Source organism: Seriola lalandi, unplaced genomic scaffold, assembly GCF_002814215.2.
Source record: "Seriola lalandi dorsalis isolate HSWRI2012SDOR001 ecotype SW California unplaced genomic scaffold, Sedor1 jcf7180002054901, whole genome shotgun sequence".
In the NCBI taxonomy this organism is placed as follows: Eukaryota; Metazoa; Chordata; class Actinopteri; order Carangiformes; family Carangidae; genus Seriola; species Seriola lalandi.
In genome coordinates this window covers 943810-958588 of record NW_019525453.1, presented here as the reverse complement: position 1 = coordinate 958588, position 14779 = coordinate 943810, and the positions used below count along the sequence as shown (strand labels likewise).

Genomic DNA, 14779 nt, shown 5'->3' with positions numbered 1-14779 from the left:
CCCCCCCCCCATACTTTATCCTAATCCCTCCCAATATAACAGTTTTTGGCTCTTAGTTTGACATCATAAATTATGAAATTATATACACTCAATTTGCTTTTAAGACACCACAGCAGGTGTGTTATTCGTACTAATAGTTTTGACTGGAGCACTAATTTGGAATCTAACTACTGGATCACACATTTTACAGCCACTGAGAGTTTAGCTGGATGAGGACAGAGGTGTGACACTGCAGCTGTTTGGCATCTCTCTCAGTCTGTTTGTTATGAGAAAGCAAGCTAATGTAGGACTGTGTATGAAAGCACAAAAATGCATCATGAATTTTTTTTTTTTGAACAAGTGAAACTATTCTGATTTTATCCATTAAAACCAAAATGTGCCAGTGCAACAACTGACTTGGTAATTAGTTTAAAATGAGCTATTTCCATACACTGTATATTGTGTATGCGCAATGCATTGGCCTCAGGTTAGTTGATATTCCTGACATCCCAGTGTGGAGGGACATACTGTATTTCCTTTTGTATTTCCTAGTCTCTGCACAACCTCAACATTTAATATTCTTAGTACAAATTAAAATCAACTTAATGGGTTAAAATATGTTAAGAAATTCAAATTGAAGCATGAACAATTAGCATAAAAATGCCCTAAGAATCTGTCAAACACTGGTGGTAAAAGGACAGGTTGTAACGATTCCCCTAAACCATGGTTCAGTTCGTATCTCTTATAGATCTTCATATCTATCTTTTTGTTCTTTTTTTTTCTTTTTTTAGAGGAGAGGATAACCAAATAGTACCCACATTGCTGGGCCCAGGGGCTCTGTAATCTCACAGTTATTATCCATCTTGAGCTCATTAAACTAGATAGCCTAATTATTACCGCAGGGGGGAGTGTTTCAGTTCCGTCTTCCGGCCTCCCGACATGAGATTGTGGATGTTTGTGTTGCAGTTTCGGTCTCGGTTTCAGAATCATTACACCCCTAGCAAAAGGTAGGTTGGACTGACAACTACGTTTTTCTCTAAGTTGATATTGGCTCACACTTGTGGTATGCTAATATATTGAGCATATCTACACACTTTTTCATGACCAAACTCTAACGATAATATGTGTGTAAGCGTACGTGTGCGTACCTGGGATCGTAGTTTTGATGCTCTGGACAACTTCATAATGGTGAGGTGGGGTTCAAACCCACGATTGTCTCCTTGCAGAAGACCCTGCTCCTCAAAACGACTTCGCAACAACTCTGCAACAAACATACACAAAGTTTTGAAAAGGCAAAAGTTATATAAGCAACCACTTATAAATAAGGCCAAAGAGGAAGGCCGTAAGTTGACATAATGCAAAATGTTACTATAACATACCCATAACATCATGAGTATGCTGTACATCCACCTCTATTTCTATGAACCATTTCAAATCCGTTTTATGGACTTTTGTAAAAAAAAAAAAAAAGGAAAACACAAATAGTTCAACAAAGATCGCTGAGAATGGAAAAAAAGCTTTTTGCTGGAGAATCATTTGACCACGCAGACAAAGACAGACACACAAACAAGGGCACAAGCATTGACACACACACAACCTCCAAGGTCACACACACACGGTCAAAGATGCACACACCAACTGATGAGGTTTAGAGGGAAACCATAGAGGTATTTTTAGAAGAGGAGCTGTAAAGGGAGAGAAAGGTTAGTATATAATCAATAACAGTGGCGGAGAGAGCAGACGAGAGGACGGGAGAGTCTGACTTCCTGCTTCACCCTTATTTTACTCTTCCAACAACAATAACAATACGTGGACCCTTTGCTTGTGACCTTTTCTTATCACTGTTTTGCTTCTCATGTCCGAATTATAATTAGAGGTTTGTGAAAGGAAGCATCACTCTTCATTAAGGATCCTTGTTAAACACCAAAGAGTAAATGGTCCAGTTGTAAGGGTTTACAAGAAGCTAAAGTCCTCATCTACAGTACATACATGCAGAGCTGACTGTGTCAACATCAGCAGTTTGGTTATGGTACTAATATTAAGAATTTTAAGCTGTACTTTATATGCTATACTCCAAAAACTTATACTTTTAAAAGAGATTAAGAGCAATACAGTAAATAAACAAAGTGACACTGTTAGGGGTCAAAACTCAATATCACAGCTAGCAAAATGAGCTTGATTGAATATTTCTTTAAGTAGGTAATGAGCACTGCAAACTAATGTTTCACAAACAAGTTTGTACAGAAGCGTATGGACATGACTTCTGTTGCAATGTTGTTTTGTTATGACAACCTATTTAGTGGTTTGAGGCATATATGGATAAATGTGTTTCATTTATATCAGAGGGACAACAGCACATTTAAACTCACAGTCATTGCCAGTGACCTCTGTTTGGCAGTTTGAGGAGGTGTTCAGACTATACAGAGGTGCTGCTGTATTTTTGCTGCTTTGGGCTGTTTTAAAGCCAAACTACAGTCATACTTCATTTGACGCATGCAGGCAAACATTCTTTCCTAAACGTCAAGATTAAATGAGCTCTTGAGCAAAACTGTTTCTATTAATACTTTCTCGACACACTTCAGGCTCAGTGCAAAACATACTTAATCAATCAAGGGTTAGGGCTGACTGCGTTTGACTGGGCCAATTATGGAGGGTCTGCCTCTTATGTCTGCTGAGAGGCTCAGAAACTTTGATGGAGAAACGTAAATCCAATTGGAGGCTGCAAATTCAAGTGGGGGGACACACCCACCGCCACTGCAACCCCCTCTGGCAATTTGGTATGAAAAGTTAATCTTAGCTTCTATACCTGATTACCAATGAAAGTGTCCAAACAATTCAAACTCATCACTTTAAGGTCTTGCAAACAGAAAGACAGAATGGGATGAAAACAAAACCTCCTTTGAACTCTTGCAAAGTTTTTATTAAGAACTTTTGGTCCCTTGAATTTCCTTTTATATCAAGCCGAGATGAAATGCCTTTTGGGTTTTGTCTCAGCTTGGCCATCAGTAATAGCCAAATGCTAAAAATGCTGCTCCAATACAATATGTTCAGGCAATTTAATATAAATTTATGATAACCCATCAACTCCCCTATAGCTAGACACAAATAACAAAATGTGGATCACATGCACATTAATAAAGTCCCTCAATTTGTGTCTACTTTTAAAAATCACTGCATATTTCTGATCTGATATTTTAGAGTGGAAATGGACGGTAATAAGCAAATGTGAGTTCATTTACTCTGTCTAGCTGTGAGTGTCCGTGTGTGTTTGTTGGTATCACGAGAGCAACAGAGCGAGAATCCTCTTAGAAATGTTGGCTTAATGTTGTTGCCTCTGGCACAACACAAAAACATACACGCAAATGCTTCTGCCTCCCCCCCAGTCAGGTATAATGATGTAAAAGGACAAATGTAAGTGGACGTGTCACGCACACACACAATGTACACACACATGTGAAGTGAAAAGAAAGTAAAAAAGACAGCGACAAAGAAAGGCAGCAAATGTCAAGTTATTTCACCAGATCCACTTATGCTAGTTGCAGAAAGAGAATGTAGTTACACTGAATAACCAATCAGTGCCTGTGGTTGACTTTCAAGGATTAGGGCTAACATACATCGGCACATTGTATGGTATTACCATGCTTTATTTTCAATTAAATACTCAAACTGGGCCCTGGCCTAAATAAGCCACATTTTCACACTCTTTTATTAGTTGTTTATTTCAAGAACTCCACTGTTTAATCTAATCTCCAGGTCACTCCAGGATAAAAGTCAGGCTTAGATCACCTCTGAACTTTGAATGTGAGAGTGTGACAGTTAGCATTACAGCCTAAAACTGTCTAATCTGTGACCTCCCATAGCAAAGGCCCCAGGACAGCAAGCATCCACCCTGAAGAAGTGTCCTTAAGAAAGACACTAAACCCTCCAACCAGCTGTGGGTCTCCTCAGCTGACTCCAAGTTCAGACCTCCCTCCACAGGGACAGAAAAAGACAAGTACTGCATCACAATAACATTCAATAATGTGATTTAGCTTCTAGCAAAACACAGAATGAAAACCGCTTATAAAACAAAATGTAATTCAGTACTTACAGCCTATACATCAATGTGACAGACTTACAGAGGCGTTGGACGATGACATGAGAGTGAAAAGCTATACATTTGTCACTGACCTGCCAGGTTATCCAGTGTGTGTCTGTGTTGTCCGGGGGCCAGCCCAACAAACACCACCTCCTTCCTGAAATGACCGATGCCTGAGAAGGGCAGCACCAGATTCCGCCCACCCAGCAGCTCAGCCAATAACGGCTCGACCTGGGTCAGCGTGGTTGCCGCTCTGAAAGGAAATATACACATGAATATACATAACACACAATGCCGCGCACACAATCACACAGACAGACAGACAGACAGACAGACACACAGACAGACAGACAGACAGACACACACACACACAGACACACACACACACACACACACACACACACACACACACACACACACACACACACACACCAATTCACAACTTAATCCTCTCCCTCCCTGCCTCCCTCCCTCCGTCCCTCTCCTATTACATAACGAGAGAATAGTGATTACTAATGACACAATCTTTTACTTGATGTAGATTAAGCATCGCTATCATCACATAACTCGGCTTCGTCATTTCCAGCGCTCTTTCATGAAATGCTAGAGTAATAACTTCACATAGCTTACATAAATATTACAGCACCATGTATTAGCACACAATGTGGGTAACATTTATTTCACTTTGCCTAAAAATCACACAAATTGGTGGGATTTTTCCGCACTGTTCGCATTAATTACAATAACAATGTGTGGATTAGATGACACATTTTACCAAAACAAATCAAAAATATTCAGATGTTTGAGATGTCTGATGATGATGCACAGGCAGAGTATAAATATTTCAGAAGTACCAGTCGAAATGACCTTTAAAAAGGACAGATTGTAAGATATAAAATTTATGTGCGAAATAGGGATTGTTTATTCTGACTGGCATGTTTGAGTGTTGACTGTTCTTCCTAAAACTTCTTCAACAGTATTTTCAAGGCTCATTACTGGAATCTAAACCTGAAAAAATGAGTCACTGCAGAGCAGTGACTCATTTGCTCCCTGTCTTCAAATCTGCTGTAGTCTGTACATTCACAACTGAAACAAGACTCTGTGAAGGGATCTCGATCTGTGATTCTATGATATAAAGCATCACAGAGAATAGATGGAATCGCATGAGAAAACATAATTATAGCCATATTCAGTGGTACTCTGTTTGACTGAGGCTCTGCGTTTTAGCTGTGAACAATTCGGAAGATGGAGAACGCATGAGAAAGGAGAGATTTCATTCAATTTTATCCTACATTACAGAATAGACAGGAGAGAAAGCAATCTGTCACTGCAGAAAAATAATCTACAGCACAGGTCTGTGTGCATGTACACCAAAAAGCCAATCAGTATTGATCTGCATGGATAACTGGGTGCATTAGCAGAGGGACACATCAATAATGCAATATATATTTATACTGTGATATCATCTCTTGCAATCAATTTTATGGATATAGTCGCACTAATATTGGATTTTGTTTTGTTTGAACATTTGAACTGTAGCGTCTGGTAGTCGAGCTTTTGCCAACTAATGGGCTGTTTGACATTTAAGTAATGACTCATGTCAGCGTTGCCGTTTCTGTATTACATACAGTATGGATCCAATTCAGTTCAATTTGGTACGCTCCGTTTCATTTCAGCTTTCTTAAAAATAAAAATAAAAAATCTGTAAAATTGAAAGCTTTTCATGTGGTAATTTCTGCTATTTTAAAAAACATAATTAAGCCAGTTATGGGATGTAACTGTAATGTCACTGTTATCATGTGAAAAACATTGCGGTAGTATATTATCATATTTTAGTTTGTAATTTTCAGGCCTGTTGACCTGTTTCACTGCAGACATATTTACATGTCATAGTAGGAAGAACGCAGGTCTAATTAACAACATTAATGATGGAAGAATTTGTTTTAACATGAAGGAGCCATTATTAACGTCACACCTGAGCATTTCTTTTCTGACAAGTCAAACTGTTTGCCGTGAAATGATGGTTTCCATTTCTTTATTGTATCAAACACTTTAAATATCACCACTTTGCTCCACTAATATCACACATTCGCTGACTGCAGTTGTTTTTACGTCCTTTGACTTATTCATGTTGTGCAATTCTATAGTAACTTGGATTTAGTTAAGCTGCACAAGCAATAGGGGACTGACATGTACTTAAATATACTGTATGTGTGTGTGAATGTGGCAATAAAGTGCTTTTAGAGGTCGATAAGACTAGAAAAGTCCTATATAAGTGCAGTCCATTTACTATTTACCATGTGTCTGCTGAGTTTGTTTGCATGTTTGTGTATATGTTGGCATGTGCATCCACTCACAGGTCTATTTGCTCCTGATTGGCGAGATGAGTGACTAACAGCGTGATGTGGAGAATTGGGATGGGGATCATGGCTTTGGCCAATTGGGGCTCCTGCTGAAGCACCACCTCTTGGACCTCAGCCACGGCTGAGCTTATCTGTCATTGGACAAATTTACTTTTAATCATCAGCATTTACAATAAGGCAGATACCATCACATACAGTGACTGCTCATTCCCTCTCTTCTCTCATCCTCCTTACCATGAATGAGCAGAAGAAAGAAGATGAGAATAAAACATTACAGATGAGGCGTCAGTAGATGATCACCATGGAGTAAATCAATGTTCCTTCAGAGGAGCTTTTTGGTCAATAAGGAACAAGATTTCAGTGTCATCAGGCGTCAGAAAATTGAATCCAGAATGTTTTTTCCTTGAGTGATTTCCAGCCTGCACAGATCAAGGTACACTGACCATGAACAGATGTCAAATAATGAATCCAACAATGATCTGGAGAGAACAGATTAAAGTATTCACCAAAATGGGGCAATACAAAGGGTTTCTGCAACAGCTTCTCTCATCTCATCTATTACCAACACATGAGGAGACAACAAGGTCGACAGTCATCGGTTTCTGCGTCATAATAACAGAAAGTGGTAGCAGCTAAAACAAAGATTGATTTTATTAGCTTCACAAAAACAAAGAACAGCTTTAATTCCAGAAAGTATGCAATTGGTCAGATGAGGAAAGAAATACAAGTGCCACGCTTATTGTAGCATGAAAAAAGGCAGGAATTGGATGAAGAACCATACTGATGTTTATATATGTTTTAGCCAATTTACTCTTAATCTTTATCAGTTTCTAATAATGCCAACTGTTTTCCAAAGCATAGTGTGACCTGAAACAATTAAGTGATTAATGAAAAAGTGAATTCACTCAAAATTTGTTGGTAAGATTTTTGATAAAAGAATCTGTAATTTTGTAATAAGTTGGGTAAAGGGTGCAGAGACTCCAGCATGATCCTTAAAGTACACAAGTATGTGAACAGTATAGTAATTCCTTACATCTGTGTTAGTAATGGGGATGGAGACAAAGTAGTTTGGTCGTTTGTTCTCTTTCTTCTTTTTCTTCTTGTCACCATCCTCCTCACTGTCCACTCGCCCTCCACTTTCTCCTCTCTTCCTCTTTCTCTGGGTGGACTCTGAGCTGGGGACTACAGAGGATGGACATTAATTGAAACAGAAATCATAGTCAGGTTGTCAATAATACAGGCAACTGGCTACTCTGTCAGCTTCAAGGCTGCAGCACAACTTTGTTCCATTTAAATCAGACCTATTAGTCTTTAGCTTTTTGATGGTTTAAAAAAATCCTAACCTTTAATTCAAAAAATAATTAGAAATAATTAAAAATAATATTAAACATACATCCTAGCTCCTTCCATTTGGTGGGGCTGGTCAGAGCGAATGGGAGCTCTGACATTAAATTTTCCGAAGTATCGGCTGACTTGAGCTTTTCCTTCATCAGCTTCTTCCTCTCCCTCCTCATCTTCCTCTTTGTCTTCTTCTCATTTGATCCTGTAGGAGCTGCTAAGAAAAAATATATATAATACAACAAACACACATACATGACCATGGATACAAAAACATACTTATACACAAGTACAGGTGATGATTCGAGAACACACTAAACCTTCTTTGCAGTACTCAGTGGCCAATCCCTTATAATATTGATTGATATGTTCAGTAATACACCTCTGTGTGTATCAGTCAAATGTGGACAAATCAGGAAGCAGGACTGATTTGTTGGATTTATAATTATTTTTGCATTCATGTCTAGTTAGTTGCTGATTAACAATTTCAACTGGTTCTCCAGAAAATTTGCTACATTACAATATTTACAGATATAATGATGTAAAATTATATTACCGTGATAGAAAATCAGAGGAGTAGAAAATCTGCTTAAGTACAGATTGCATATGATGTGGAATATCTGTGGTAATAGGTTATCAAGGGGACGATTAATACTAAGGTACACTTGAATTTTGAACCAGGTAGAGCAATATAATAAAAATGTTTAACTATTATCTGTACTATTACAGATAAAGATATTCCAAACTACTATTACTCAAGTGGAAAGGTTGTAGTCAGCTAACAGCAACAAACATTAGAAAAGAAAGTACAAAACCTTTTTCATCTGAATATAAATCTATCAAGCCATGTCAAAGATGTGTTTACCAGTCTCTACTGTTTATCAAGCTTTTGGCACACCTGGTAATTTGTTTGCCACATAAGTGGCATGCGCCAATTTGCATGCTGATTTTAAATTATTTGGAAACGCTCTCCATCCTGCACAAAGAGTCCCTGCATCGGCTGGATTTTCAGAGCTGTTTTTTTTTTCCCCAAATAAAAGAGTTCAATTGGTACTGTGTGGCCATTTTGGCAAATCCAGACATTATCTCAGGCAGTCAGTCCTACTCACCAGACACAGTGTCAGCGGCCCCTTGCTGGATTTCCATGCTGACTGCATCCACCTGGCCTGGAGTCATTATTATCTTCACCAATTCCCCATCTTCTAGCCTACTCTCCTGTCCAGCTACATCTTCACCACCCTCATCATCATCATCTGAGGCAATCGCAATGGTCTCTTTGCCATAGGAGATACTGGCTGGCTGCATATCACACACTGTTTGCTGGTACAGACAGGTCTGTGCTAGGGTCTAAAGCAGAGAGGAATGATGTAACCAGGTCACAACATTATACTTTTTGTAAACTGAGGTGAGGAAAACACGAGCTTTTTTTCCATCCCAACTGTCATGTCATTACCCTGAGTCCGAACAGGTGTGCAGATGGCTTTATCGCGCTGAGTTTTTGGATGTGATGCAGCCTCCGATCTGATACTTCTTTGACAGCGAAAATCCTCTGTAAACAAACACTTTCTGAACACGTCGACCTGAGGCTCAACAGGACGCGGCTGAAGAGCATGGCACGAGTGTGACTAACTTTAGCAAAGGTACAAAATGACGAACAAACAGCTCGCTAGTTGAACAGACAGAACAGTTAACAACAGCTAACCCAACCGCAAAATGAACAGAGAGACTTTCCGTTCCTGTAACTAACACCTGTTGAAATGAATCACTCTGCCATGCTGCACATCTGGTGAGCTAGCCAACTGTTAGCTAACTTTCTCTAAAGGAGTATTGCCGCTAATTAGCAAAACTAACCGGAATATCATTTTTTATAACTTAGCCGTGTGCTGTTGGTGCAGAAAGCTCGTCGGTGGCAGTCTTTCTCAGAAAAAGTCCATACAAATAACGAAAAATAACATTTATGCACACGCGCTACTTTGGAGTGCACACCGGAAGCAGCTTGTTTGTAAACAATGCTGAACTTCCGGCCTGACGTTTCAGAGTAAAATAGCTTTTCTTTTTCAAAATAAAAGCATCTGACACTTGAGCTATTAAAAAATCTGATATTTGTACAAAAGTACTCAACTTTAAGAATCTAGCTAAGTATGTTGAGTATTTGAATAATTTTAAATCACTATGGTTAGACTTAACATTTAAACCCTAACCCAACATTGAACATGATGCACAGTCAATTTATCCTTTCATATTTTAACAATTGGAGCCTTGGAGTCATACTGAAAAACACTGTATGTACTAAAGTACATTTAGTACATGTTATGTAAAGTGAGGAGAACAGATAATACATATGATACCATCAGAAAAAAGGACATTTAAAAGCTAAAAACTAAAGAATCATTCAGTCATTATGATCATACTCATTGAAGTTTATTGAAAGTATCATGCATAGTATTCACACATCTTAAAAGCTTCCCGAGACATTTATTTACATTTATAAGATGTACATTAAAGCAAACACAAATTTTTCTATTTGTGCACTTTTAATTATCTTCATTTATATTTTCTTTTTATATGTGCATCTATTTAGTGAGAAAGTTGGCTGGTCACTGAACTTGTGGCCTCTGCACTGTTTAATCTCTTATTTTACATTCAAGTCTTACTATACTGTATATAGAAAGTAAAGACAGTAATATTAGCCTAAAGGTACTGTTTCTTTAAAACAAGCTTCGTTGGATTCATTACATTAGTACACTAGCTTATTTAGCAAACAGCAACATGGCTCCACTGCACATCCATTGCACATTATCAGCAGTATACAGTCTTGTTTACTTTTGGGCCTATTTTAAATCTTTCCATAAACTCAAATGCACTGAAAATTTGATTTTCAGCTCAAAAGCTCAATGTAACATACTGCAAAAAAAGAGTTACATGTAAGCATGTACTCTATATGAGTCCAATATCATTTATACCAATTACAAAATTTTATTTTTCCCTCTCTTAAATGTATAATCTAAATGATAGTTTGATTGATTTTACATAAAGATGGTAGCTTTAGAAATTTAACAGCAGAAAAACATGCTTAAATAATACCATCTTCTACTCAGACATTTCACATTGCTATCGATGATTAACAAATTGACATACACAAATCAAGATCCATTAATACTTTGTTTTCTGTGTTTCTTCTTTCTAATGATACAATGATAAAATGCTATAATCCATAACAGTTTTACTTTTTACCTGAAATAATACCATCATTACCACAATCGACACCACAGATACTATAATGTTTTATTTTTTGAATGAACTTAAAAAACCAAGGAAACCAGGAACACTAGTAGAAGCAGAATCACTCCTATCACTTTCAGCATCCATACCCACAATGGCGTCCTTTGTAAACTGACCACTGTGCATCAGTAATTCTTTTTGTATCACAGAGACAGCCTGGTCATTTTGTTTACACTTGAGTAACCCAGGAATTGTTTCATGGAAGAAAACACTGACCTGAAACACAACATTAACATGAAGCCCTGGTTTCACAGAGGATGTGCACTTGACCTCACGTGTATGGTGCATCAACACCAGAATGATAGGTTTATCATCTGTGGATACAAAAAAGAGGAAGGACTATGAAATAGTTTGAATGGAAAATTATGAACTCAAAATTGTCAGTTAGTGTGGGAGTGGATTGAACACAAATGATAATCAGAAGATTTATACTTCTTTCAATTGTAAACACCATAAGATTCTATTTTACCAATATATCAATATGTTGATAACTTAATGTTGATCATATAGCTGAGAGAACCTTGTAAAAAAATCAAAAAATTATATTGAGTTTCCTATTCAATAGAATGGGTTTAAAAAGCATAAACTTACCTTTAACATCAGCCAACGCTGCTTCAACATCTGACCCAACGCGTGAACTGATTGGGCAGAAGACAATAATGACCTGGAAATCCTGACTGTTTTCGACAAACTGAACCCCATCCTGAAAGCGAGTCTTCACTTGGTCCATCAGCTGGTGATGGGTGCCAAAGGTTTTACCGCTGACAATCATCTTGTACTTCACTGTGGCTATAGAAAGAAAAATGGTTGTGAAGCTGACACAGATATATTCACAAGAAATGAGTGAACCTAACAGTAGAATAAAATTATTCTTGTAGTTGCTATGACGTTCATCAAAATCCAGTAAATGAAAAATGATAAAGCTTTTAAAAAAAAAAAACTACATAATAATTATAAACTATGACGTCATATTCATTGTGCCAGTTTATTGATGAATTGAAGCTCCTGTTTTCTACAGTGACAATGACTCATAAGACCCAGTTAGTTAACTGGTACTGGTACTCCTGCTCCTGTACTCATAGAGGGCCTCCTGTGCATAACAACTTTTAACTGCTGAGTGTCTAATTATTATACACCTCACCTTGCTGAAAATCCTGAGGCGACTTCCTGATGGAATCTCCTAAAGAGAAAGACAGCATTCACATTCAATGACTTGCTCCCAAAATTATGAAAGTGTAAATTGGAAGAAAGTTAGATTACTTCATGAGCCTTGTCTACTTTCAGGAGTTTGGCCAGTAACATAATTTGACCACTGGTGCACTGCCATACCTGCCCCGGGTAAATAGCCTGTCACACAGAATGCCATAAATGCACTAACACGCTCCATCATTTAAAAATCAACTCTAAACGAGTTGAAAATGTTTTAATTGAATTTTAAAGCGAATTCTACTCATTCAATATGTCACAAGAGTGTGAAGCGGAGGAAAATGAGATTTACCTCGTGCTTCTTGTGGATAGCCACTATTTTCGTGACTGCAGGGCTCCACTCCACAGGAAGAGTCACTTGTACCTGGCAAAGAACCTGTTGGGTACAATGGCACAATGCACTTACTGATTCCAAATCTTAAATGAATAAACTATAAAAATACACTTAACCTTACACTTGACCTTCAACCAGAAGGCTACAGTCTGTGACTGAATATTCTAAACTCAAGGTTTTTGATTGTTTCCCACAGCCCATTCAAGCAAAGTGCAGGACCTGTCATGTGAACAGGTGGTTATAGGTGTTAAATGGTTTGTGGTTAACTGCTAGATGGCTAAATGTTCTTACAGCTGTGGGTTTTGAGTTGACACCTGAGCAAGTTACATTCACCAAATAAGATCATATGATACAGTCAAAGAGCTCTGGGAAAAAAAGCTAGTAAGGTAACTTGAGTTTTGAATATTTTTTTTTTTTTTTTTACAGATATGTGTTTCCAAGTTCAAGCATGAACGTCCACACTCAGGTCTAAACAACCTGTGCATTCACTCAGCTTTGATTTAGTATATTAGTAATTGATTTATCAGAATAAAATACAACTCTGTGATAATGATGAGGTTTCTTATGCACTGACGACACTGTGATATTAAAATAAAACAAAAACTGCATTATAACCTTTGCCAGGTTCTGGGTCTGGCTGAGTTTTGCTCATGTTCTCCAGTAGATCAATATGAGCATCAAGGAAGGTCTGCACGTTATTCACTTGGGTCTTTATGTCCTTCAGGATATGGAGGTAGTCAACCAAGACCCCATTGTTAGTTAGAGCAGCTGGAGGGAGAGCAAACAGGTTGTGTGTGTTAGAATTTGGATGACAATACATTTACATACAATATATATATTGCCTCCAAGTGCTGGAAAGGTTGTACATACATCTGAAAGATTCATGTGGGATGAACCCTTTCAGTTCTTCTAGGACCACATTGATTGGCTTCTGAAACAATAAAACACAGAATGATACTAATGGAGCATTTTACTTGTCCATTGTTCCTGGTAACTAGTTACTACCCATTCTTCTTATCTCTATTTAGATCGTTCTCTAATCAGACCAACACATTTCACCACGTAAGCTCACCTGTTTGTGTATAATTTCAAAGATGTCCCTTCTCATTTTGAGTTGGTCAACTCCAGGAAACAGCTCATGCAGGTCTTGTCGAGTCAGTGAGTGGAGCTCTGAATCAGTGCGGAAACCTGCTCCTGAGAGGACAGGTGCGGTTCAAAGTAGTTTGATTCAACTTCAGTTCATCTCATGTCATTTTCAGAGGTTTTAAGGGTCTCTGAGCACTCGTCTGCGCTGGTAAAATAAACCTACATCATGTCTGCATGTTCATGTTTTGCTGAGAGGTCAAAACAAATGGTCTCTTACCTTCCAGGGTAGTGGCTGCCCCCGAGTCCCTGCGCTGTATCACTGCCAGCAAAGAAGTGGACATGATTTCACCTGGACAAGAAGAAGATGTAAAAACAGAAGAGAGTCAGAGATTTGTCACCTGGATCTGTCTGTATAAGCGACACTGCGCTATAAAACTCTTCTGTGTGATTTGGATACAAACCGGGCGCGTTGTACTGCAAAGCCTGAGAAAACAAGACAGAACATGGTGAAATGAAAACGAAAGTCTGACCTTTAAACCGATCGATAGATGACTTCAATGACGTGGCGTTAAGTGTCTGGAACAGCAGGTGTTACTCAAGTTGGCTGTCAATTATTTCACCAAAATAAAAACATACAGCTTAGATCGCAGTTTTACGCCAACTTCTTACATTCAAATGTATCTGATCTAAACGTGAACGTTCAACAGTCAACAGAAAGTGAAACTAACAGAGTTTGTTTCCTCACGACGTGACGTAGAGGACCCTTCAAACGATCATTGGTCGCTGGAGCGATGTTCTGTTGACACACACGCACGCACGCACACGCACACACACACACACACACACACACACACGCCCTCTCTCTAAAGGTGGAATGACTTTACTCCAGTGAGATCAGCAGAGTCACTCTCTATTTTCCATCATAACCCTCTCTCTTCAATAAATATATTACTGCACCTCTGACTTACATCTTTAAATCTTTAAATATATTTTCCCCCTTCTGATCCTTTCTGCCTCCTCCCGCTTATATTTTATATAAATCTATATACTGCATGAGACTTTTATTTTTTCAAACTGAATAAAACAAAGATTGACAGAAAAATGTATATTGAT

At 38.2% G+C, this 14779-nt stretch overlaps 2 protein-coding genes across 5 annotated transcripts in view; both read right to left on the bottom strand.

Moving 5' to 3' along the window:
- Positions 1-9770, bottom strand: part of akap7 (A kinase (PRKA) anchor protein 7) — a 43058-nt gene extending 33288 nt beyond the window's left edge. For 2 of the 3 annotated variants that reach the window (XM_023430040.2, XM_023430042.2), the window contains exons 1-7: positions 9212-9770; positions 8868-9105; positions 7814-7975; positions 7454-7602; positions 6415-6551; positions 4150-4310; positions 1128-1240 (exon numbers count right to left, since the gene is read on the bottom strand). In XM_023430040.2, coding sequence (XP_023285808.1) covers positions 1128-1240; positions 4150-4310; positions 6415-6551; positions 7454-7602; positions 7814-7975; positions 8868-9105; positions 9212-9370 — 1119 coding nt within the window. In that variant the 5' untranslated portion in view covers positions 9371-9770. The remainder of the gene's footprint in view (positions 1-1127; positions 1241-4149; positions 4311-6414; positions 6552-7453; positions 7603-7813; positions 7976-8867; positions 9106-9211) is intronic. The other variant, XM_023430041.2, reaches the window with a different exon arrangement.
- Positions 9771-10157: 387 nt separating this feature from the next.
- On the bottom strand, positions 10158-14391 carry LOC111672575 (uncharacterized). 2 transcript variants are annotated; one of them, XM_087169606.1, is made up of 9 exons: positions 14197-14391; positions 13944-14015; positions 13653-13774; positions 13451-13511; positions 13196-13348; positions 12539-12622; positions 12182-12220; positions 11632-11829; positions 10158-11354 (listed from the first exon to the last, which is right to left on the bottom strand). In XM_087169606.1, the coding sequence occupies exons 2-9, from the start codon at positions 14005-14007 to the stop codon at positions 11044-11046; spliced, it is 1032 nt and encodes a 343-aa protein (XP_087025732.1). In that variant the 5' UTR covers positions 14008-14015; positions 14197-14391; the 3' UTR covers positions 10158-11043. The 2 variants fall into 2 exon arrangements, with proteins under 2 accessions (XP_087025732.1, XP_023285787.1); XM_023430019.2 differs by having other exon boundaries at positions 14128-14202.
- Positions 14392-14779: the final 388 nt, after the last annotated feature.

What these genes read in the sequence shown, in the direction of transcription:
- LOC111672575 (XM_087169606.1), bottom strand. Translation starts at nt 14,007, where the DNA reads ATGTCCACTTCTTTGCTGGCAGTGATACAGCGCAGGGACTCGGGGGCA. An exon ending in GCCTCAGGATTTTCAGCAAG is followed by an intron (nt 11,830 to 12,181) that starts GTGAGGTGTATA and finishes TTCTTTCTATAG; the next exon opens with CCACAGTGAAGTACAAGATG. An exon ending in AGCGTTGGCTGATGTTAAAG is followed by an intron (nt 11,355 to 11,631) that starts GTAAGTTTATGC and finishes TTGTATCCACAG; the next exon opens with ATGATAAACCTATCATTCTG.